This window comes from Amphibalanus amphitrite, unplaced genomic scaffold (genome assembly GCF_019059575.1).
Source record: "Amphibalanus amphitrite isolate SeventyFive unplaced genomic scaffold, NRLGWU_Aamphi_draft 000339F_arrow, whole genome shotgun sequence".
Classification (NCBI taxonomy): domain Eukaryota; kingdom Metazoa; phylum Arthropoda; class Thecostraca; order Balanomorpha; family Balanidae; genus Amphibalanus; species Amphibalanus amphitrite.
Window position 1 is genome coordinate 525,408 of NW_024881834.1, and position 24,562 is coordinate 549,969.

The window sequence follows — 24,562 nt, forward strand, 5'->3', positions numbered from 1 at the left end:
GTACTGATTTAACGTCACTTCGGTACCTTGGGGTAAGATGCTCCCTGTCCTGATGGGGAAAGACGCCCCCCTAAATCCGCAGGCTGTCCTTCAAGCAGCCCGTCAGATCATTTATTACATACTTGTGATGAGAGACAAAAGCCGATCTGGGACCATTGAGAGTCCAGTACAGTCGGGTGCTCCCCATGTCGGTCTCTCGGCCCACACAGCGACTTTTTGGGCGGCACCTGACTCTGAGAGCCCTCACGACGGCCTCTGTGGGCCCCATTATTGGCTCCAGGGCCCCTCACGACATCCTTTGAGGGCTCCCACGTTGGCTCCACGGGCCGCGCTGGCATCTGAAGTCCCCACGATGGGTTCGAGGGCCCTCAAGCATCATGAAGACCTATAAGGGCCCCACAGTGGTCTCCGAACGCCACCATGGAGGCTTGTTTGGCCGCGCTGGACTATGATGGCCCTAACGATGGCCTCTGAAGCCCCTTACGACTACTTTTGAGGGCCCTTACGATGACGTTTGGTATCTTCTGCAGGCTCGAAGGGACTACTGATTCGTTCAGGCGATTCACGTGCCCATTTATGTCCCTTATAGTGCAGGGGGCATCTTCCTCAACGCCAGGGGGCGTCTTTCCCACCCTGTGGGGTAAGATGCCCCCTTTCACTTCTTCAGGAAAATGCTTAATAGCAAAAAAAGTTATCATATTTCAGGCACGAAAGTGTGATATTTTTTTTAGAAATATGATGTCGGCTTCCGTTGAAACTCCAAGTTTTTGCTTTCCGATCGTCATTTTCGAATAATATATGACATAGCAAAACCCTGGGCAATGGGCATCTTTCCCTACTCTCACCTAGAACTCGTGGCTTTTAAAACAGGCCGGTAGCTTGCTTTCAAAGTACGCTCTTTATTTAAGAATAAATATGTTAAATCTGAACATGTTCATTTTGCATTGTTGCATGTGCGCGCCTACGGACGCATGGCTTTATGCATGCGCAAACGGTTTGAGCCCAACCCCTAAGTCGGGGCCCTCCGGTTGCTGTCCGCCGCCTAGCAACAGCGGGTCAGTCTACCTCCCAGGGGTAAAGTAGGTCAGCTGACCCTGACCGGCCGGTCAGCCCCGGGCGGGGGACAGATGGTCAGGACTGCGCGTGACTTGAAGTCACATGTTGTAACATTTTGTTGCGATTTCGGTTTTATAAACCGACTTTTGAATGTTGATTTTAACTATCAAGTAGGCATGCACAATGTCTCAGATATTAAAGTTTTAGTATTTACACCGACAGTATGTGGGCATGAATGCGTCCGTGCATATTTTGTCCACGCAGATTTGGTGTGTTGTCCATGAATGGGTTTCCTCGTCTATTCCGTGTTTGTGTGGATGTGCTTCGCTTCTCTGCGTGTCCTCAACCCCAGCCAGCCAGCAATACAGTAGTTGCGCCGCGCTATTCTGCTGCCTCCATGGGCTGTCATTTCCTGTGTCTGACCCCGATCCGGCCGCCTCCCCGGCCCGGAGGCTCCATCAGCCGCCGGCCAGGGTCGCCACCACTAAATGCCACGCCCCATGTGTGCTAATAGCGCCATCAACGGGTGGCCGGCCGCGCATATTTGTAGCGCTGTCGGCGCGGCAATGGCGTCCGCGGCGGACCGGCCGGGCCCCCGCCGGCTGTGGGGCGGGTCCGATTACCCGGCCGAGACGGATCCGTAATGCGCCGACACACTGCGTATCGTATGATGCCGGGCTGATGTGACAGCTGAATGCGGATATGTGAGTCACGGGCTCATACGCGCATAGCAGAAATATAACTTTATGATTCATGAGTCATCGACAATCGACATGCTCAAAAACCAAAGTTCTGTCAGCAGACAAGGATGCCCTTCTTGTTTCACTTCTCAAATGATATGCTCCAGTGCACTGCATGAATTTCAGTTCCCACCGCAGCGCAGCAGCTGTCCGTGCCTTCATGGTAGACTACACCGCATTACCCGAACTTCACACTCCGCCCGCTAGATGGCAGGAGCTTCCGTGCCTGCAGGGTAGACTGCACCGCAATACATGAGCTTCGAACTCCACCCGCTAGATGGCAGGAGCTGTCCGTGTCTACAGGGTAGACTGCACCGCATTACCTGAACTTTCGACTACACTCGCTAGATGGCGGCAGCTGTCCCTGCCTGCACGGTAGACTGCACCGCAGTGCCTAAACTTCATACTAGCCCGCTAGATGGCAGGAGCTGTCCGTGCCTGCAAGGTAGATTGCACCGCAGCGCTGTGGAGTGCCGCGGCGCAGTATGACTGACTGAGTGTTCAATCGCAACGGATGGGCATTGGGCAATGAGCATGAGATGCTGTTAGGGAGTGATTTGAATAGCTTCCGTCTGTAGCGAGAAATTGAGAACTTTTTGTCCGAAAAGCTGAATATTCTGTGAATACCTTTTGGCACCTATTTGATGTTTTCCGAGTACATGCTGCAAACGAATGGAATAGATAGGAATTGAAAATCCGGCGCATTACAAGAAAGTTTATTGTGCCCTCGATTTGGAAAAAATAAAGGCTTTTTAAAGTGAAACGCCTGTCCTAAGCACTTCCTGATAAAGAATTAAAACTACTTACCAGTTTCCACCTAGCTGAGCTGCCCAGATGATGACTCCACGCTGACACATCTGTCAATCCGATTCACCTGGTATATCAGTTAGCACTCCCATCACGGAGGTCCGCACACTGCTCCGTACCACACCTCCCTGAATCTCTCCACCACCCTGTGCCCCCGCCCGTCACCCCCCCCCCCCGAATCCCGTGTCATATCGTGCTCCTGCCAGCGGTCTCGTGCTCCCTCTGACGTCAGCAGGCGGCCGCTCGACGTTCGTTAGCCGCACACACGTCGGCGGCGGTGTCCCCGGCGCTTCGCCACTCTATTTGCCTTTCTGCTGGTGTAAAATGTCAGAGGCTGATCGGATTTGTGAGACGCTGTTGGCGCAGCATATTTGCCCATTTGACAAGGGCCACGAAAAGGCAGATATACGGGATAATTATGCAGCGATGAATATTTATGGCGCGTGTTCAGGTGCGACGGGTGAAAATAGCAAGAATGAGCGACCTATCTGTGTTGTGCGAGCCGGAAACTCATCGCATACAGTAGGATTACAAACGAAATCTCCACCGGCTAAGGCTTCAGTGAACGAAAACAGCTTATGTGGCAATTTAATTGCAAAGCTGTAAGAGCTTTGTTATATCTTACGTCTTTTTATAGTTCTCTGCGTCTTGGAAGCTTTCAGGGAAGGCTTATTTTTATCCGTATTTATTTTAAATTAAAGATCTGTCAGCCAAGGGCAAGGGCTGGTGACGCGCCCTCTTGAGTGCAGGCATTGACACAAAATATATACCCAATCTTATTGAGCTTCTAGTTCTCTAATCTAACTGAGATCACGAAAATAGTGAGGATCGAAAGCACCCACATCGGAATGTGTAGCACGGTGCCTTAGTCACCAGCGAGTGGCCAGGCCGATCAGGGTGTCAGCGGGCTCATTTGGTAGCGTCATTTCTTCCGCCATGCGCCATTAACTGTAATGACAGAATGTGCGTGCTGCGCCGCTGAGCGTGAGAAGCTCACAGGGATGGTGAGAAGATGGTGTCAGTCGCACCACTACTGGCGTGCTGACACCACCCTCCCGCCGCCGTCAGGGGCTGGTGATGGTGCCGCCAGGGGCTGGTGATGGTGCCGTTAGGGTCTGGTGATGATGCCGTCAGGGGCTGGTGATGGTGCCGTCAGGGGCTGGTGATAGTGCCGTCAGGGGCTGGTGATGGTGCCGTCAGGGGCTGGTGATGGTGCCGTCAGTGACTGGTGATGGTGCCGTCAGGGGCTGGTGATGGTGCCGTCAGGGGCTGGTGATGGTGCCGTCAGGGCCTGGTGATGATGCCCTCACCGTTTTCCGTACGCTGGTCACCGACTAAGGCCCGGCCCCCGGGACAGCACAGCAGCAGATCAACCGATCGAGCTCAAATAACAGAACCGTGTTTGAACATCCCCGATGTCAAACATGCGACTGAAATTAAATCAACCGACTCGCGCTTGGTCAGATAAATACCAGCTGCGCTGAATTTACTGGGGTCTCGTATTGTATTTTACAGCACACAGTTCAGCAGCACATCATAAACAGGCTCGAGCAGCTGCATGGCCGACGCCCACCTGCTATTGGGTCATTAGCTAGTCAGGCGCCCCAGCTGGATTACTGGTAGATGGATCATGAGTCCATGCAATTGTGTTATCTGTTTGTTTATTTATTTGCTCTATCGTTGTCTAACATGGGAATGCCGCAATACCCAATCAAAAGATAATCATAGGAAGCCCCACAACGCTATGAATGACAACACACTGAATGTAGGTACAACACACTGAACGAATTATATTTGGAACCTCGCGTATTGTTTATTATCTGGGTGTGTCAATAAAGAAAGATGCAGACAAAGATCTGGCAATATGTGAGCTGGCACTGCGATATTGTCCAGATGACTTACGTAAAGGGTTCTTTCTGCATACATCGAATCATGACATCGTTGACAGATTGCTTCGTTGATTGAAGATTTCTCTCGTTGCAGGTGCACCCACTGTCATTCGCGTCAACATGGTCATCAAATCGCTGGGACCAATATCAGAAAAGGACGAGGTACCGTGAGTTGTTTTATATGGTCTCGCTGTATTCCAGGAGAGCGTAGTTCATATTAAATAAATTATCTTTATTCTCAATTTTCAATCAACATTCCGATTGTTTGTAAGAAAAGAAGTATTTGTGATGCCTATAAGAACCCGATTGCCGATCGGGAACATATAATTTGGCTTTTGACAAAGCTACAGAACTTCCTATTTACCTTGAGCTGGTGCCGTGACCGGATGTGGCTTTGTCTTATTTAATATCATTTTAAAAACTTTTTATTTTGACAAGTTTGCCACTATCCACAATGTAGGCTGCCCGGTGTCTGCAGAGTTTTGCGGTGGTGCCATAACCGTGAGAATGCGGTGTATGACGACTAAATTTTCCGTTACTGACCTTCCCTTACGTATTTCGTCATTTCAGGAATTTATCTTGGATTGCTACTTCCGTCAGATCTGGTTCGACAAGCGTCTTCAGTTCAACAGCACAGACGTCGATATACTGTCGATGAATTGGTTGTTTCTTGAAAAGGTAAAATCAATGTCACGTTTTCTATAGTCATTCACTCTTACAATTGGCACTTGGAAGCTAGTAAAAGTACTGCGTCCGTATTAGGTAAATGATAAAGCACGGGACTTCAAACAGAGGGGAATCTCTGGCCTACCGTTCCCGCTCTTCTGCTGGTGCCAAACATATCCAGCTGACAGGCCATTACGGGAGACAAATAGGTGAAAGACACCATCAAACAGATCGGCAAACAATGTGTTTGGGCACTGTCAGATGACTGACCTCACCAGAGCTTGTTCTCATGGTGAATTTGTTATGTAATATGTAGACGTGAATCATTTTTTGGTCATGACGTAATTCACATGCACTGTGGTGCGGTAGAACAAAGACTTGTCAATGACAGTAAACTTCTCGCAGGTCTGGAAGCCGGACACGTTCTTTCTCAACGGAAAGAAATCGTATCTGCATAAAATCACAGTGCCTAATAAATTCCTTCGCATCAAAAAGAACGGTCAGCTGACATATTCAATGAGGTGAGATAAAAACTAATTTACGTTATAATCTATTGAACTGGTTCAGTAATATTTGTGGCATTGCGCAGTTACTTCTGATACTCAGGTATTTACTTGTATTTCACCAATTATAAAGTGAGGGATAACTGACAGATAATTACCTACGCAATGACTGTGAGACGTTGACCTCAACCAATGTAACATAACAGCGTTGGCATTTCAGGCTCACCATCAAAGGGTCATGCCCTATGCATCTAAAGAAGTTTCCGTTGGACAGCCAGTTATGCCCTCTGGAGATTGGATCATGTGAGTAATTCATAATTCATTCAATCTTCTTTAGCTCATTTATAATAATAGTCATGCTTTCTCTGTCGGCTTTCCTTTTAAGATGCTTGAACTAGGGACTGCAGATTTCTATGTGCTGCAAAATATTAATTTGGCACATAGCAGAACGAATTAGATTGGAAAGAGCAGCATTTGTGTTAATTCAGAACATATGTAGCTGTGCTGTATTTTCTCACGCATGACGACAAGCATGCCTGTAGGTCATTTAAAAAGGACAAGGACAATGGACATTCGTAATTCGAACACGTACCATTGGCAAAGCTGAGAAAAGACTAAAAATAAATCAAACAATTCTACATTCTACTCACGCTGCCAGCTAACACTGTTACACGTCCCTTGCAGACGGCTACACCACGGGTGACGTCATCTACCGCTGGGATCACGGCGTACCCGTATCTATCAAAGGTGACGTCAGCCTGGCCCAGTACCTCATCAGAAACATCACACCGTTCGAGAGCACCGAGACCACGCGCAGGGGAGGTGAGGCTCCGCCGCCGCTACCCGAAACGTGGCGCTGCTGAATTAGGGGGCCGCTGCCGGGCTATTTGTTAAACTGTCACTCTAATTGGCAATCATTCTAGCCGACAGTTACATAGTGACCACCTGGAAAGGTTAACAGACGGACACATTTCCGCCAACGGCCCGCGCTGACGGTTACATATTAGACAATGTAGGCGCTTGACGGCGCTCCATAACCTCTCAAAGCAGAATTCCTCGACGGAAACACTTCTCTCACGGCGCCTAACGAACACGCTTCCTCCTCCAGAGGAGAAATCCACGCTGGTGGTGCACTTCCATCTGGAGCGTCTGACCGGCTACTTCCTGCTACAAGTGTACATTCCGTGTGTGCTGATCGTCAGCTGCTCCTGGGTCAGCTTCTGGATCACTAAGCGGGACGTGCCCGGTAGAGTCAGCCTAGGTGAGTCCGAGTCGCCCGGTAGAGTCAGTCTCGGTGAGTCCGAGTCGCCCGGTAGAGTCAGTCTCGGTGAGTCCGAGTCGCCCGGTAGAGTCAGTCTATAGGTGAGTCGGATAGGTGAGTCCTAGTCGCCCGGTAGAGTCAGTCTCGGTGAGTCGGAAGGACGAGGATCAGTCGGTATCGGACTTGACTCATGCAGTTTAAATGCACGCCCGTATTCGCGTATGATTACATGGCCGACGTACTTATGAAGTTCCAAGCATAATACAGATGAATGCGTTCACAGTAGGTATAAGAGCTAACACAATGATAATACATTCTGTACATAAATTGATCCTAATCGCCTACGAAATGCACGGCTTTCGTGGATAGCCCGCAGAGCTGCAGTGATATTTGTTCAGAGAGGGCTGATTCGACCGTCCAGTGTTGCTTGACATCAATTTCACCGTCTAGCCTGCTACGTGGGTGTGTGTCCTGCCGCGAACTGCAGGTTAATCCTTTCCAGCGGCGCAGTCGAGCCGCCGTGTGACCGTCAGTAAAGCCAGACAGGTCTTGTTACGTGCCCCGCCGGGCTCAGCCGCTATAATCAAATCACCGCGCAGCGGACCGGACAGGGAGGGGGTCCGGCGGCCAGCCCACCAGGTGCAGTTTGAGGTGTGCCACCTCCCTCTGACCACTATTGATCCAGGCGCCGTGGACAGGAAACTTTGCGCCACATAATGAGCCCTTCGAGGACTGGGTCAAGTTGTCGGACTCGCCGGCCTCTCGGGGGAATTTTGTGCCGCCTGCCGCGCCGCCAGGACGGCGTATGAGCGACCGCAGTTCGCCGCAGGGTCGATACTCGTTCGCTGGCCACCGCTAATGTTCACGATTTATCGAACCATTCCTGGCCTGGCATCGTCACTATCCTTTGCAATAAAGTAAAGTATTTTGGAGTGTAACAACTATTGACTTTACCAACTGAAAATCATGTCTCTGGGCTTACTGGCATTTTTTTTTTGCAATGGTCATGATGTTGATGAGGTTCCAGAAGCAAGCAACCTTTTGCCAGTAGGAAATCAGGTCCTGTGAAGGCTTGCAACGCCTGCATAGGTATTTCATTCGATAGTGTTATTTCAACCCGTCCCCTGAAGTAATAACGCGAGTACAATGGCTGCTGGCCAGACCATGTAAGTCCAAGAATGGCACCTAAGCGTGCTGGTATGTGCGGTATGTGCACTAAGCCTTCCTAAACACCGCCTGTTATTCCAGGACAGGATCTGTCCAAGTACCAACACAACTCGCAGTGAAAATGCTGCGACATACACTCGTTACTCAGTAGTACCGCGCTGATAGCAGTGTAATCAATTATTTACTGGGCGACGAAATATGGCAAAAGTGGCGGCGTACAGCGAAAACCACTTGGCTGTGTGTGTCAGCTATAACTTTCACACAGCAGCACTTCGTGGTTGCTACCGTAAAGTCATGAAAGTAAAATAAGCAAGATAAAACTTACACTTAGAAGTTAGAATCTGTATTTCATGAGCCTGGCAGGCTTTATCGTTAACTGCAAACGGACTGGGTGGGCGGACCTATGAATGCATTCCGTTTTTTTTTTTAGATTTCTGTGCCTGAGACATGCTAAAAGGAGCTAATCGTCGACCTGAACTTATTGATAGAATAGTTGAAGCTGGTATGACATGGTATGAAGCTGGTATGACAATTTCTAGCTTCCGATGATTTTAAATGAATGCATTTTTGGAAAATAAGAAATAAAACTATACGTCCATGCCCATGTCTACATATGTCGTGAAGATAGTGTTGATGAATATTTTAGAAAATTTCAAGCCCCTGAAAATGAGTGATTATGTATATAATTATATATAATGAGTGATTATAATGTAGCGCACTCTTTTTCAGGGGCTTGAAACTTTCTAAGCGGACACAGTTCGCTATTTGTTAAAGCGCTATCACTCCTACGACATAACTGATTGGGCAATGTTTCCGCGTGCGACAAGATTATATATTTGTTGGCAAGTATTAACACCGCACTAACAATAACGATATTGATTTTGGCAGGTATCACCACTGCCCTGACTATGACCGATCTGATTTTGACAGGCATCACCACTGTTCTGACAACCATTTCTCTGATTTTGGCAGGTATCACCACTGTTCTGACGATCCCCTCTCTGACTTTGGCAGGTATCACCACCGTTCTATCTCTTTTGGCAGGTATCACCACTGTTCTGACGATGACCACACTGGGTTTCGGAAGCCGCAGTAGCTGGCCCCGCGTCAGCTACGCCACCGCTCTGGACTGGTGAGTGCTGACCCACTGACATAAGAAAATTGCACATAATGCCTAGAGGTGGGTATCGTAATATTTAAAAAAGCATAGCAATATATCGTATTCGTCTGTGTAGCACATTTATATGTTTAACGTGCATAATATACATCGCAATATATTGCAGTAGGTACAGACTATATAGCTTTGAAAATTCTGCTACACTGTGATCCAAAACAGTAAGTGCATACTGCAAGCTCGTTTTTATACAGTTGATTTATTTTTATACATTTCGGTTGCAGGTGGGTCATCATGTGTTTTGCATTCGTCTTCGCATCTATGGTGGAATTTGCCACCATCAATTTTATAGAGAAACGACTGAAAGATAAAAAGACGAACCTAGAAGAGCTCAAAAGACTCTACACCGAAAGGCATAAGGTATGTATGTCCAGCTTGTTTGAGTAATTCAGGCAATAAATTAGCGGCAATCCTGCCGACAAGAGGCTGCTCAGAAAAGTCATGGCCTCTGCACTATGCACATGATGTCGGCGATGCAGTGCATCCTGAACCTATAACCATTTCAATCGTCTGGTAAGAGCGCGAGCGCCTAAAGACGCACTGTATTGTCATCTTTGACAAGTACCAGGGCAAGGCGTGAAATATTATAGTACATCATGCGGCTTGTTTCATTGACTCAATCTTTGGGTCTGACACATTCTGTCAATGTGTCCGCCTGCCATCACGGCTAACATAGATCGCACTTGTCACCGAATCTAATGGAGCTCCCGCCTGTCATCGTCCACTGCTACTATCGCCGCGGGCCATGCCCTCCGCCCCATCACCAGACCCAGGACCAGACCCCCCACACAGCAGGCCATTCGCTCAGTCCGAACATTTATGTCGTCAGTCGCCACAGGCCAGCTCGGCCTGGAACGATTCAAATCAATGTCACTGGAACAGATTCGGTGATCCGTCTTCCCAATTGAAATGAGGACACTTATAATGTCACTCTGTGACCATCGACAGTCTGTCTCTCTCCTCTCTCTCTCCTCTCTCTCTCTCTCTCTCTCTCTCTCTCTCTCTCTCTCTCTCTCTCTCTCTCTCTCTCTCTATCTCTCTCTCTCTCTCTCTCTCTCTCTCTCTCTCTCTCTCTCTCTCTCTCTCTCTCTCTCTCTCTCTCTCTCTCTCTCTCTCTCTCTCTCTCCCTCCCCCCCTCGCGTAGCGTTGCAGGTTTATGTGTGCGCCTCCCTCGCCGTGGGCCGGCGCGTCCCACAGCCGTCCAGGGACGCACGGCGCGTGATATGCTCCTCAGAGTAGGACCCGAGGGGCGGACCACCACTGCGACACGCAGAGTGCCTGGCACGTGCTGCGTCCCACCGGTCAATCACGACGGAACATTGACGGCGGCGTCACGCGCCGCACGGACACGGACAGGGGCTAACGGAGACACACGGGGACGTGGAGAGACGCAAAAAACGCGGGAGACGCTCCGAGAGACGGAATGACACTAAAGGAGAGGACCAGAAAGGAAACGGAAGGAGACATACGGAGACAGAATCAGAGACAATAGCAAGGAAGCTGCCACAAACATGGACAAAATACGGTCATAGACGGACGTAAATTGGAAGTAGACGTGGCACTGGACGGAAATGAACATAATTTAAAGCCGATATAATGACAGACTTGACATCTCAAATCATTATCGCCACCAGTCCAGCATTGATTCGTGCCGACCCGTCTCTCTAGCTTTGTTGTGATTGACATAGCATAAAATATTTATTCAAACAACTTGTTATAATGACAGCAGAGGCGACAGGAGGGGCGTCCCCTGTCGATCGACAGACCGATAGTTAACGGACACACCTGGCCGCGCAAACAATGAGAAATATGTCAGCCCTCGGCGCGAGGAGAAGTCAGGACTCAGAACGATGTGTTTCGAACCACGTAGTGCAAGTAATTACACTGCGGGTATGGAGTTGTTCAAGAAACGGACCTGCACTTCGTTTGTGATAGTGGTGACACAGTTTTTCAGTTACCGTGCTACCATGCCTGGCAAACGATCGATGCCTATTTCATGGCTTCAATTTCGCTAAAACGCTGATTTCTTTGCACGTAAATCTTCCTGGTCGTTAATTGCTCTAAGCGCTGTTTTCTCATCGTTTGATTCCTCTACCGCTATTTCTCTAGCCGCAGGCAACAGTCGGCGCCAGGCAGCGGCCGACGCCATCCAAACGTTCCCTGAGCGACCCAAGCGGCCAGAGTGGCCGTCAGCCGACACATTTTGACGGTCATTAATTGCCGCGGCCGCGCCAAGAAGAACCACTCGGCTGTTCATTTCCGTTCCGCCGACGTGCCGGCGGTCGCCGAGGCCTACAAGTGATGTCATAAACGTCAAAAGTGACGTCATAAGAGACATCACGAGTGGGGTCATGAGAGACATCTGACAGTGACGTTATGAGTGTGGTCAGTTGAACCGCTGCGGCGCCGTAATTATCACAATTTGGTCTGTAGGGCCGAGGGGGCCGAAGGAGACACCGCGAGAGCCCAGGGCACTGGCGGACACTTGGTCGTCGTAGAAACACAGAGATGAGTCATAAATCGGCCGGGATGGGCCATATCGAGACTCGATTGGAACAGACCGACGACAGCAGCGGAATGAGCGCCGGTAATATAGGGCGGTAGATACCGGACTGCTGCAGTCTTCCATTCTCCTCTCCTCTTCTCTGCTTCCCTCTTCTATCCCCTCCTATCCTTTCCTCTTCTCTCCCCTCCTATCCTTTCCTCTCCTGCTACTCTCCTTTTCTCTCCTCTCCCTCCTATCCTTTCCAGTCTCCTGCTTTTCTTGTCTCTTCTCCTTTCCGGCGCGGTTGGTGGGAGCAAGCTCATTGTGAACTGAATGGTATTGGTGGCGACGACCCGTTGAATAGTCCCTAAATCCCGCTCAGGACTCATATTGATGCAGACGAAAACACAAATGCGATTAAAATGTTGGACACAGTAAGCCATTAGAGTTGTTGGATATTTAGCGTATGCCGTAGGTACTCTCTGCCTCTGTAGAGTAGATGGCGCTGGTGTTTGTAACACTTTTCGTAAACCTTGACGTTGATGTCGTGTGTGTCACGTGCCGAGGCGGAAGTGACGCCGTTTTGTTGTGTTTTGGGCACGCCACTTCTCTGACTGCCGGACCCATGTGCGGGTCGCTGTCAGTGTCAGCCAAATTTAACGTACTTGGGATGCGGAACATTAGTAACGTTTGAGCTCTTTATGCGGCTGGCCTTTGTGCCTTTTACTACACCGCTTGATTCTGGGATCGTGATTGCCTTGCAATGCAAATGTGTGGCAATACAAGTCAAGTGAGACTTGAGTGTGTGAAAGTTTGAACCGGACTGAAGTCGTTAAGTAATATTGGTGCCGAAACTCGGGGATTTCGATTTGCTGGTTGCTCATGTGACCATGTCTGTTGAGGAGCTAAAAAGGGCTCGTGTCGCTGCTCGTGGATGGCTGAAGAGAGCAGTAATCAAGATCGATCAGGCTGTGGCCTCTGGCGCAGATGATGTTGAGCTCAACAGTATTATCAGTGAGTTCAATCTGAGGCTTGGTAATCTTGATTCAGTGCAGCAGAAACTGGAGCTCTGTCTGGATGAGTCTGAGTTGGAAGAAGACATCTCGAGAGCATCTGAGGTTCGTGATGCTGCATTGGAGTCACGCTTACGAGCTCTGAGGTTTGTTGACAAAAGGTCTGCTAAATCTTCGAAGCCAGGTGAGACTGATCCCCCTCTCTCTGTTGCAAGTCAGAACGTAAAGCTACCAACACTGCAGCTTCCCAAGTTTGGTGGGCAAGTTCTTGAGTGGGAGCCCTTCTGGGACCAGTTTGTGGCCAGTGTTGATATTTCTGATTTGCCAGAGGTGTCCAAGCTTGTCTATCTCAAGTCCCTGTTGTACGGTGATGCTCGACAAGCTATAGATGGTTTGGCTGTGGTCAGTGAGAACTACAAAGTAGCCTGTGATATTCTGAAGGAACGATTTGCAAGACCTGCTCAGATTATTTTTGCTCATGTGGAAAAACTGCTGAAACTTGGTGTGCATGACAGCAAAGACCTGAAATCTGTTCAAGATAGCTTGTTGCTGCATATCCGTAGCCTTGAGAGACTTGGTGTTGGTGGGGAGACGTACGGAGTGATTCTAACCCCTCTGGTTTTGAGTCGCCTGCCTGACTCTTTCCGTTTGGAGTGGGCTCGGGGGAGTGCTGGCCGTGAGGGTGACTTAAACTTTCTCCTCGACTGTCTCAAGGCAGAGATTGAGCGACTGGAGCGGTCTCGAGTCCTGGAGGGCAGCTCTGTCCCTCTGGATCTGGAGCAGAGACTGCCGGCTGCTCAGAAGAGGAATGGACGTCGGCCCCAGCCGGCGTTTCAGCGCCGTCCACCTGCTCCAAGAGGACCTGCTCCTGCCGCAGCCTCTGTGCTGCACTCTGCTGCTGTGCCGGGTGACCAACCCGCACCTGCTCTTCAAGAAGCTACAAGAGTCGTCTCTACCTCGTCTGGTTGTGGTTTCTGCAGAAAACCACACCCCACAGATAAGTGTCCTAAGGTAATTGGCCTCCCAGTTCCACAAAGACTGCACAGAATTAAGTATGCTGGCCTGTGCTTTGTGTGCTTGCAGTCAGGTCACAGAGCCCGAGAGTGCTCTCAGTGTTGTGCTGAGTGTGGTGGCAGACACAATCAGTTGTGCTGTTTTCGTCTTCATGGTGTAAAGTCAGAGCCCTCTGCTCAGAGTGTGTTGACCACAGCAGAGGAGCAGGCTTCAGGAGCTGCTCTGCCTTGTGGTGTTGAAGCGAAAACTAGACAGTGTACTGTTCTACCCACTGCCAAAGTGACTGTTCAGGGGTCTAAGGGAGCTGTGGAAGCTACATTGCTGTTTGACTCTGGATCTGATCGTACATATGTGACTGAGTCGTTGGTGAAACGTGTTGGTGCTCAGTGGCTGACCTCCCAGAGTGTGAACTTTGCTGCCTTCGGTGGTGGCAAAGCCTCTCGAGGTCAACGTGATGTGTACAAGATGTGTGTCAAAGGCATTTCTGCATCTGATTGTGACATGAAGGTGTTCCCAGCTGTGGCCGTGCCGGTGATCTGTGCACCCTTGTCTCGTCCAACTGTGCCTGATGTGTGTGTACTCGAGTTCAAGGAGCTGACGTTAGCTGACGGTGACTTCAGCAGGGACCTGTGTGTTGACATTTTGGTTGGCCTTGACTGCTACTGGAGTTTGCTCAGGTCAAGTGTCTTGATTGGTTCCTCTGGTCTTGTCGCCCAGAACTCCTGCTTTGGCTGGGTCGTCTCTGGTGCAGTGACCGATGCGCAGTGCAGCGCCAGCCTGGTCTCCTGTCGCCTCCTCTGTCTGGGCGACCTGAGGGACACAGAGGTGAGAAACCTCTGGGAGCTGGAAGGTGTTGGCATCAGCTCCAAGGAGAGTGAGTCTCATGCTGAGGACGATGCTGTCTTCAAGCAGTTTGAGTCTTCTGTGAGGTTTGAGGGGGGCAGGTACGAGGTAGGCCTTCCGTGGAAGGGTGATTCCTCTGTGACTGAGCTACAGCCTAACCGCTGTTCAGCTGAGAGAAGGCTTCAGAGCCTGTCTCGTCGTTTGAGTGGAGACGAGGAGCTCAGGGATGAGTATGACCGCGTGCTACAGGACATGGAGTTGTGTGGCGTGATTGAGGAGGTCCCCGAGTGTGAGCTTGTATGTTCCTCTGGTGTAGAGTTCTACATGCCTCATAGACCTGTAGTCCGCCCTGGTAGTGTGAGCACCAAAGTTCGTCCTGTGTTCGATGCTTCAGCTTGTGGACCCACCGGGGTCTCTCTCAATGACTGTCTGGAAGCTGGGCCGTCCCTGATTCCCAGTCTCACTGATGTGCTTCTACGGTTCAGGAGGCACAAGTATGCAGTCACTGGTGACATAAGTAAGGCGTTTCTCCAGATATCTGTGCGGCCAGAGGATAGGGACTGTCTCCGTTTTCTGTGGGAGCAGAATGGTGAAGTGCGTGTGATGCGCTTTACTCGTGTCCCTTTTGGTGTTACTTCCTCTCCGTTTCTTCTGAATGCCGTGATTAAGCATCACCTTGCCAGCCGCCCCATGTCCAGGGTGGTCTCTGAGCTGCAGGAGAACCTGTACGTTGACGATTGGTTGTCTGGTGCAGATTCCGAAGTTGAGGCCACTGAGATGTTCCTGGAGGGCAGGTCCATCCTTTCAGAGGCTGGTATGACGCTGACTAAGTGCCACTCGAACAGTGACCTTGTGCTGCAGTCCGCTGGCAGCTCTCAGGAAACTGAGACCGGGCTGAAAGTACTTGGTGTGAACTGGGACCCGGCTGTGGACGTGCTGAAGTTTGGGGGTGTCCACGTTCCGGCTGGTGTGGTTGGAACGAAGAGGGTCCTGCTGAGTCTTCTTGCAAGGATGTTTGACCCTCTGGGTTTGCTTGTTCCGTACATGATGACCGCCAAAGTTCTGTTTCAGCGGCTTTGGATCCGGGGTCTGGCGTGGGACGATCCTCTGCCGCTGTCAGACTCCGATGTCTTTGAACGGTGGCTTTCTGGTGTCTCCGTTCTTCGACAGCTGAGTGTGCCCCGCTGTTACCTGGTGGGTGACGTGTGCTGGTCTGACGTGTCTGATCAGCTGGAGCTTCACGTGTTCGGTGACGCCAGTGAGAAGGGGTACGGGTGTGTGGCGTATGTCCGGTATCCACTACCCGATGGCAGCTTCACCACTTCGTTTGTGATGGCGCGAGCTCGTGTGGCTCCCGTGAAAACAGTCAGTCTTCCCAGGCTCGAGCTGTTGGCGTGCTTGTTGGTTGCACGTTTGGTAAAGCATGTGTGCTCTGCCCTGAGACTGTCTGACGTGCGGACGTTTTGTTGGACTGACTCGACTGTGGCCCTGGCTTGGGTGACGAGTCGTCCCTCCAAGTGGAGACAGTTCGTGAGAAACCGTGTAGAGGAAATTCAAACTCTGACTGACCCCTCTGTATGGTGTCATATCTCGGGCGTGCAGAATCCCGCTGATGCAGCCTCTCGTGGACTGTTCGCAGACCAGCTGTACGAGTCTGACCTCTGGTTCGGCGGACCTGCATGGCTAAGGGCGCCACGAGTCTCGCCCGTCGACTGCAGGTTGTTTGTGACAACCGAGGAGCTGGCCGAGTCGGACACGGGCGAACGGGAGACCGCCACTGGTGAGCCGGAGTGCTCTGGTGAGCGCTTGCCAGGTCAGTGTGACGTGATTGGCGCGGAGTCGTCACCGGCGGTGGCTCTTACTCTGGAGTCTCGCCCCGACTCGCCTACTTGCGGGAATGTGTTCACTGTTGAGCGATGGAGCACGTTGACGAAGGCCGTACGGGTAGCGGCGTGGGCGAGGCGTTTTGTGTGGAACGCGCGCCACCCTGACAGCCGCAACCTGTCACCTGAACTTTCGTACCGAGAGCTGTGTGTGGGTAAAGCTGACCTGATACGACAGGCACAGCGTACTAGTTATCCGCAAGAGTGTTCCGCGCTGGAACAGGGTAGGACTGTGTCCAAGAGTTCGCCTTTGTACAGGTTGTCGGCCTACCTGGCCGAGGACGGTCTCATTCGCATGAAGGGTCGTCTTCAGCTGTCCGACCTGTCAGTTGAGGAGAAGAACCCAATCATACTTCCAAAGTGTCATCTATCTCTATTGATCATTCGCTTTCAGCATAGGCTGATGAGTCACGCCGGTGTGGGCACCTTGTTGTCTGCTTTGCGGCGCACGTACTGGATCGTGTCTGCCCGCCGCATTGCCCGGTCCGTGAAGCGCGAGTGCGTGGCGTGTCAGCGACAGGACTCACAGCCGTGCTGTGAGCCGGCTGGTCAGCTTCCCCGTGTTCGAGTGACAGAGTCATCTCCCTTCTCTGTAACTGGCATCGATTTCGCGGGTCCGCTGTTCTCTGTTGATCAGCCTGGGAAAAAGTACTATATCTGCCTCTTCACATGCGCGACCACACGAGCTGTCCATTTGGAGATGACAGATTCTCTGTCGTTACCGGCTTTTATTCTGGCCCTTCGACGGTTTGCGGCCAGACGTGGTTGGCCGGCCATCATCTTTTCTGACAATGCTGCCTCCTTCAGAGCGTGTGCGGCTCGTCTGAAGGAAACGATGGTGGACTCTGCTCCTGAGTGGAGATTTATTGTGCCCTCTGCTCCCTGGTACGGCGGCTGGTGGGAGCGGCTGGTTCGGTCCGTTAAGGTTGGATTGCGCAAGGCTTTGGGTAAGCGGTGCCTAACTTTGACTGAACTTGAGACTGTTCTTCTGGAGATAGAGTCGTGTATAAACTCCCGACCTCTGACATTTGTGAGTGATGACGTCACCTGTGCCGATCCGTTGACTCCCAATCATTTTCTGATTGGCCGTGGCTCTGTGTTCAGTCCTGATGTGATTGAGGACCACGAGAACGTGTCTGTGAAGTCGCTCTACCAGCGTGAGTCTGTCCGCCGTGCTCGTCTGGAGCAGTTCTGGCAGGTGTGGAAGCGTGAGTATGTGCGTAACCTCCCTGCTGCCGTTCCCCGATTTAGTTCCCGAGGTGGTTTGCGGGTAGGATCGGTGGTGATGATCCAAAAGGACAGCCAGCCCCGTCTGAGGTGGCCTTGGGGAGTGGTAGAGCGGGTGCATCCGGGTAGGGACGGTGTTGTGAGAAGTGTGGATGTGCGCACCGCTAAGGGCAGTTACACGTGTGCTATTCAGCGTCTGCACAATCTTGAGGTAGTCGATGACAGCCCTGATGGCGTCCCTCCGCCCTGTGGCGGTTCCCGTGCGCCTCCATGCGGTGCCGGCGCGGCGTTTGATGTGCCTGGTGGTGTCTGTGATGGTGTTGAGGCTCCATCTGTTGGTCCGGCTGGTGAGGACCCAAGTGCGAGGGAGCCCGAGGTTCGTACTCGATCGGGTCGCGTGTCTCGGCGCCCGCGGAGATATTAGTTAAGTTAATGGCTTGTGTTTGTTTGCGCCATGCGGTGTATTGTTTGATATTTGTTCGTACCATGATGTTGAGTGCTCTCTGTCGCTGAGAGGCTCTCAAGGTGGGGAGTGTTGGATATTTAGCGTATGCCGTAGGTACTCTCTGCCTCTGTAGAGTAGATGGCGCTGGTGTTTGTAACACTTTTCGTAAACCTTGACGTTGATGTCGTGTGTGTCACGTGCCGAGGCGGAAGTGACGCCGTTTTGTTGTGTTTTGGGCACGCCACTTCTCTGACTGCCGGACCCATGTGCGGGTCGCTGTCAGTGTCAGCCAAATTTAACGTACTTGGGATGCGGAACATTAGTAACGTTTGAGCTCTTTATGCGGCTGGCCTTTGTGCCTTTTACTACACCGCTTGATTCTGGGATCGTGATTGCCTTGCAATGCAAATGTGTGGCAATACAAGTCAAGTGAGACTTGAGTGTGTGAAAGTTTGAACCGGACTGAAGTCGTTAAGTAATAAGAGTTGTTTTCCAAACATATCTTTACTTTCATTTCGGAAATTCGTGAAATATGAATAACATGAATCAAAACAGAACAGTCACCCGCCTATATCTTCAGAGATGATACAAAAACCGCGCAAAAAACTGACAACTCTGGCCTGTCGCGACTGACGGGCCGCACTTTGCGCCTTTAGTCCCGCTCCTCGCCCCTCGCCGCTGCAGCGGCCGGTCGCAGCTGTGACTAGTGAGCTCAGGGTGTCATCAGGCCGACAATAGCCGAGAGGCTGAGGCTCCACCGAGATAAACTTGCCCAGAAAATGACACCCAGCTGGGCGATTTGGCGCTGAAGGGTGCTTAAGCGGTAGCGGGCGAGCCAGAGCAGAGTTTTGATAGTTTTTAAGTTGGTCTGATGGCAGCGCTGAAACAATGTTTTGCCGCTGATAATTCGGCTGAAGTACGATTTTGTCGTGTCAGATATATGCGTGTTTACGTGTGGTGTTCTCTGCGTGCGTGTTACTTGCACACGATTTCATAACAAGTTGCGTACTTGGTGTATGGAAATATCTTTAAATAATGGCATGCAGATGGAGAGGCGACAGTGATTAATTGCACTTCTTTTCTACATACAGGCTGCACCCATGCCGTACTGTCGCTTGCCTTCCGTCCTGCTTCGCTCAACCACGCCCTGCTACGCTCTCCGACCTTCATCGTCCCTCTAACGACACTGTGACCCGTCCTTATGACCCGTCCCTTTAGCTACCCCCCAACCCGTCCCCCTGACCTTCCCGACAGAGGATGGTCGGTATGCTGGGCCGGGACGGCTCCGTCGCTATACAGTCGGCCCCCTGACCCATCCCCCCCTCTGGCAGAGGATGGTGGGTATGCTGGGCCGGGACGGCTCCGTGGCTGTACAGTCGGCCCCCTCTGACCCATCCCCTCCCCCCTCTGGCAGAGGATGGTGGGTATGCTGGGCCGGGACGGCTCGGTGGCCGTACAGTCGGCCCCCTCTGACCTCCCCCCCCCCCTCTGGCAGAGGATGGTCGGTATGCTGGGCCGGGACGGCTCCGTCGCTGTACAGTCGGCCCCTCTGACCCATCCCCCTCTGGCAGAGAATGGTCGGTATGCTGGGCCGGGACGGCTCGGTGGCTGTACAGTCGGCCCCCTCTGACCCATCCCCCCCTCTGGCAGAGAATGGTCGGTATGCTGGGCCGGGACGGCTCCGTCGATGTACAGTAGCCCCCCTCTGACCCATCCCCCCTCTGGCAGAGGATGGTCGGTATGCTGGGCCGGGACGGCTCGGTGGCTGTACAGTCGGCCCCCTCTGACCCATCCCCCCCTCTGGCAGAGAATGGTCGGTATGCTGGGCCGGGACGGCTCCGTCGATGTACAGTAGCCCCCCTCTGACCCATCCCCCTCTGGCAGAGGATGGTCGGTATGCTGGGCCGGGACGGCTCGGTGGCTGTACAGTCGGCCCCTCTGACCCATCCCCCCCTCTGGCAGAGGATGGTGGGTATGCTGGGCCGGGACGGCTCCGTGGCTGTACAGTCGGCCCCCTCTGACCCATCCCCTCCCCCCTCTGGCAGAGGATGGTGGGTATGCTGGGCCGGGACGGCTCGGTGGCCGTACAGTCGGCCCCCTCTGACCTCCCCCCCCCCCTCTGGCAGAGGATGGTCGGTATGCTGGGCCGGGACGGCTCCGTCGCTGTACAGTCGGCCCCTCTGACCCATCCCCCTCTGGCAGAGAATGGTCGGTATGCTGGGCCGGGACGGCTCGGTGGCTGTACAGTCGGCCCCCTCTGACCCATCCCCCCCTCTGGCAGAGAATGGTCGGTATGCTGGGCCGGGACGGCTCCGTCGATGTACAGTAGCCCCCCTCTGACCCATCCCCCCTCTGGCAGAGGATTGTCGGTATGCTGGGCCGGGACGGCTCGGTGGCTGTACAGTCGGCCCCCTCTGACCCATCCCCCCCTCTGGCAGAGAATGGTCGGTATGCTGGGCCGGGACGGCTCCGTCGATGTACAGTAGCCCCCCTCTGACCCATCCCCCTCTGGCAGAGGATGGTCGGTATGCTGGGCCGGGACGGCTCGGTGGCTGTACAGTCGGCCCCTCTGACCCATCCCCCTCTGGCAGAGAATGGTCGGTATGCTGGGCCGGGACGGCTCGGTGGCTGTACAGTCGGCCCTCTCTGACCCATCCCCCCTCTGGCAGAGGATGGTCGGTATGCTGGGCCGGGACGGCTCGGTGGCTGTACAGTCGGCCCCCTCTGACCCATCCCCCCCTCTGGCAGAGGATGGTCGGTATGCTGGGCCGGGACGGCTCGGTGGCTGTACAGTCGGCCCCCTCTGACCCATCCCCCCTCTGGCAGAGGATGGTCGGTATGCTGGGCCGGGACGGCTCGGTGGCTGTACAGTCGGCCCCCTCTGACCCATCCCCCCTCTGGCAGAGGATGGTCGGTATGCTGGGCCGGGACGGCTCGGTGGCTGTACAGTCGGCCCCCTCTGACCCATCCCCCCTCTGGCAGAGGATGGTCGGTATGCTGGGCCGGGACGGCTCGGTGGCCGTGCAGTCGGCCCCCTCTGACCCATCCCCCCTCTGGCAGAGGATGGTCGGTATGCTGGGCCGGGACGGCTCGGTGGCTGTACAGTCGGCCCCCTCTGACCCATCCCCCCTCTGGCAGAGGATGGTCGGTATGCTGGGCCGGGACTGCTCGGTGGCTGTACAGTCGGCCCCCTCTGACCCATCCCCCCTCTGGCAGAGGATGGTCGGTATGCTGGGCCGGGACGGCTCGGTGGCTGTACAGTCGGCCCCCTCTGACCCATCCCCCCTCTGGCAGAGGATGGTCGGTATGCTGGGCCGGGACGGCTCCGTCGATGTACAGTAGGCCCCCTCTGACCCTTCCACCCCCCCCCCTCTGGCAGAGGATGGTCGGTATGCTGGGCCGGGGCGGCTCCGTGGCTGTACAGTCGGCCCCCTCTGACCCATCCCCCCCCCTCTGGCAGAGGATGGTCGGTATGCTGGGCCGGGACGGCTCGGTGGCCGTACAGTCGGCCCTCTCTGACCCATCCCCCCTCTGGCAGAGGATGGTCGGTATGCTGGGCCGGGACGGCTCGGTGGCCGTACAGTCGGCCCCCTCTGACCTGTCTCCCCCCCTCTGGCAGAGGATGGTCGGTATGCTGGGCCGGGGGCTCGGTGGCTGTATGTACAGTCGGCCCCCTCTAACCTGTCCCCCCCCTCTGGCAGAGAATGGTCGGTATGCTGGGCCGGGACGGCTCGGTGGCCGTACAGTCGGCCCCCTCTGACCCATCCCCCCCTCTGGCAGAGGATGGTCGGTATGCTGGGCCGGGACGGCTCGGTGGCTGTACAGTCGGCCCCCTCTGACCCATCCCCCCCCTCTGGCAGAGGATGGTCGGTATGCTGGGCCGGGACGGCTCGGTGGCCGTACAGTCGGCCCCCTCTGACCCATCCCCCTCTGGCAGAGGATGGTCGGTATGCTGGGCCGGGACGGCTCCGTGGCTGTACAGTCGGCCCCCTCTGACCCATCCCCCCCTCTGGCAGAGGATGGTCGGTATGCTGGGCCGGGACGGCTCGGTGGCCGTACAGTCGGCCCCCTCTGACCCATCCCCCCCTCTGGCAGAGGATGGTCGGTATGCTGGGCCGGGACGGCTCGGTGGCTGTACAGTCGGCCCCCTCTGACCCATCCCCCCCTCTGGCAGAGGATGGTCGGTATGCTGGGCCGGGACGGCTCGGTGGCTGTACAGTCGGCCCCCTCTGACCCATCCCCCCCTCTGGCAGAGGATGGTCGGTATGCTGGGCCGGGACGGCTCGGTGGCTGTACAGTCGGCCCCCTCTGACCCATCCCCCCCTCTGGCAGAGGATGGTCGGTATGCTGGGCCGGGACGGCTCGGTGGCTGTACAGTCGGCCCCCTCTGACCCATCCCCCCCTCTGGCAGAGGATGGTCGGTATGCTGGGCCGGGACGGCTCGGTGGCCGTACAGTCGGCCCCCTCTGACCCATCCCCCCCTCTGGCAGAGGATGGTCGGTATGCTGGGCCGGGACGGCTCGGTGGCTGTACAGTCGGCCCCCTCTGACCCATCCCCCCCTCTGGCAGAGGATGGTCGGTATGCTGGGCCGGGACGGCTCGGTGGCCGTACAGTCGGCCCCCTGACCCATCCCCCCTCTGGCAGAGGATGGTCGGTATGCTGGGCCGGGACGGCTCGGTGGCTGTACAGTCGGCCCCCTCCACACCAGCCACCCAGGAGGACGAGGATATGGCGGCTGCCCAGATGGAGTTCTCGGAGTTCGCCGGCACCGCGCCGCAGCCACAACAGGAGCCACCCGGCGCCGGGTCACTCATGCCGACACTGTTTGGGAAGAAGAAATCCAAGTCGAGTTTTGAGTACGTGATGAACAAGCTGGAGCGTCTGACGGAGAAGGATCTGCAGGATCGTTTCTCAGTGGTGGATATCTACGCGCGGATGGTGTTCCCTTTACTGTTTGGGGCGCTGAATGCGGTATACTGGGTGCTCTACCTGTACTACATCACTGATGAACTGGAGACAGATACTTTCCGCCTCAAGGCGCCGGCGGACGCCGCTGCCTACCAGCCCGCCTCCTGAGAGAGTCGAACTGTCTCCTGAGCGTGCCCTGTCTCCTAGTATCCTGGAAGCGTATTGTATCTGAGAACGTTTGAAGTCCTGACTGAGGGCGCTTGACATCCATGAGAACCTCCAGGCCTATGAGACACCTGGTTTCCTAAAAGCATTTGACTAAACTAGCAGGCCTCGTAGTGATTCTAGACCTTCGGGATAGCTTGCTAGATTCACAACTCACGCACACAGTTAGTCTCTGGAGTTACGTGCATACCGGTCGGATTACTGAGACTACGCTTAGCCTGAGAAAATGGGATGGCACTGCTGGCTAACTGCTTTCACCATTTGTAGGTTTAGGCCAGTATACATAGTCGTACGATGGACGTCCAAGCTCAACTATTTTTACTGAATTGTGTATCCCTGTAGGTTTTAGTAGGCGTGGCACACAGTGAGTTGGATAGATCTGAATAGGTCCTAGTTCTGCTGTGAATACGGCTGGCCATCGGACCCGCGATTGACACACGTGTGATGAAACTGATAGCGACGGTGTGTTGGGCGGCTTTCACTGTGGAAACCGTCGTCGGCTGTGGAATAAATCGGACGCTAGTCACTTACATTTACTCTAAGCGGTGATTCATTCGAATAGGAGCCGCGGGAACGCTGACACAATCCATGTAGGTGAGTGTGATGAGATCTGTTGTGGGCGGTGGTTGCGTTGGTAGGTGTGAGGATGTGGATGTGGATGTGACCACAACCTCGGTGGATGTGAGGTTGTGATAGGGAGGTTTAATATCCACCAGTACAATGCTCACTGAATAGCCCTGCCGCTGTCAACAGCATATGTCGCTGATCTAAAAATGTTCTTTTTTTGCGCAGAGTAACGATCGTTTATTCGTGGCGATGGCTGTTTTGTTGTGCCGTGTATGACGATGTCTGTTCTGATTATCGTCCGTTTTTTTCACTGGACCTGAAAGAGCCAACACGATTCCATTTGTCGGATTTCGATGTTTGGTCTGTCCTTTGAATCTGCGTATCAAAGCCTTTTCATCTGGCGTGTGCAGAAAACTAATCCATTTCTGTAATGGAAGTGTCCAATGTTTCGAAAGGCGCTGACATTTTATTTCGAAGTTATGTCCTTGTTTTTAGCTGCTATCTAGTGATTCGACAATATTGTAGGTCGACCACAGAAGTTTGTTCATTTTATTATTAAAAGGGCTGATCCGTAATAGTTCATGCTCACTATTGAGATCATGTAACTGTCTACATTTAGCAACTATGCCATTGCCTACATATCTGAAATAATTTTCCCCTCTGCGCTCTAGCGCGTATATCGTGCATT

At 53.4% G+C, this 24,562-nt stretch overlaps 2 protein-coding genes across 5 annotated transcripts in view; both read left to right on the forward strand.

Moving 5' to 3' along the window:
* LOC122388954 (gamma-aminobutyric acid receptor subunit alpha-6-like) overlaps positions 1 to 24,208 on the forward strand; it is a 40,298-nt gene extending 16,090 nt beyond the window's left edge. The window contains exons 2-10 of the mRNA XM_043380548.1: positions 4,587 to 4,654; positions 5,063 to 5,170; positions 5,564 to 5,679; positions 5,882 to 5,964; positions 6,346 to 6,483; positions 6,770 to 6,922; positions 9,134 to 9,221; positions 9,488 to 9,623; positions 22,819 to 24,208. Coding sequence (XP_043236483.1) covers positions 4,587 to 4,654; positions 5,063 to 5,170; positions 5,564 to 5,679; positions 5,882 to 5,964; positions 6,346 to 6,483; positions 6,770 to 6,922; positions 9,134 to 9,221; positions 9,488 to 9,623; positions 22,819 to 23,250 — 1,322 coding nt within the window. The 3' untranslated portion in view covers positions 23,251 to 24,208. The remainder of the gene's footprint in view (positions 1 to 4,586; positions 4,655 to 5,062; positions 5,171 to 5,563; positions 5,680 to 5,881; positions 5,965 to 6,345; positions 6,484 to 6,769; positions 6,923 to 9,133; positions 9,222 to 9,487; positions 9,624 to 22,818) is intronic.
* On the forward strand, positions 12,205 to 18,608 carry LOC122388955. 4 transcript variants are annotated; one of them, XM_043380549.1, is made up of 3 exons: positions 12,205 to 13,772; positions 14,493 to 14,600; positions 16,258 to 18,608. In XM_043380549.1, the coding sequence occupies exon 3, from the start codon at positions 16,797 to 16,799 to the stop codon at positions 18,150 to 18,152; it is 1,356 nt and encodes a 451-aa protein (XP_043236484.1). In that variant the 5' UTR covers positions 12,205 to 13,772; positions 14,493 to 14,600; positions 16,258 to 16,796; the 3' UTR covers positions 18,153 to 18,608. The 4 variants fall into 3 exon arrangements, with proteins under 4 accessions (XP_043236484.1, XP_043236486.1, XP_043236487.1 ...); XM_043380552.1 differs by lacking the exon at positions 14,493 to 14,600; XM_043380550.1 differs by lacking the exon at positions 12,205 to 13,772 and having other exon boundaries at positions 13,812 to 14,600.
* Positions 24,209 to 24,562: the final 354 nt, after the last annotated feature.

Coding starts and splice junctions, on each gene's coding strand:
- LOC122388955 (XM_043380549.1), top strand. CDS start 16,797: ATGAAGGGTCGTCTTCAGCTGTCCGACCTGTCAGTTGAGGAGAAGAAC.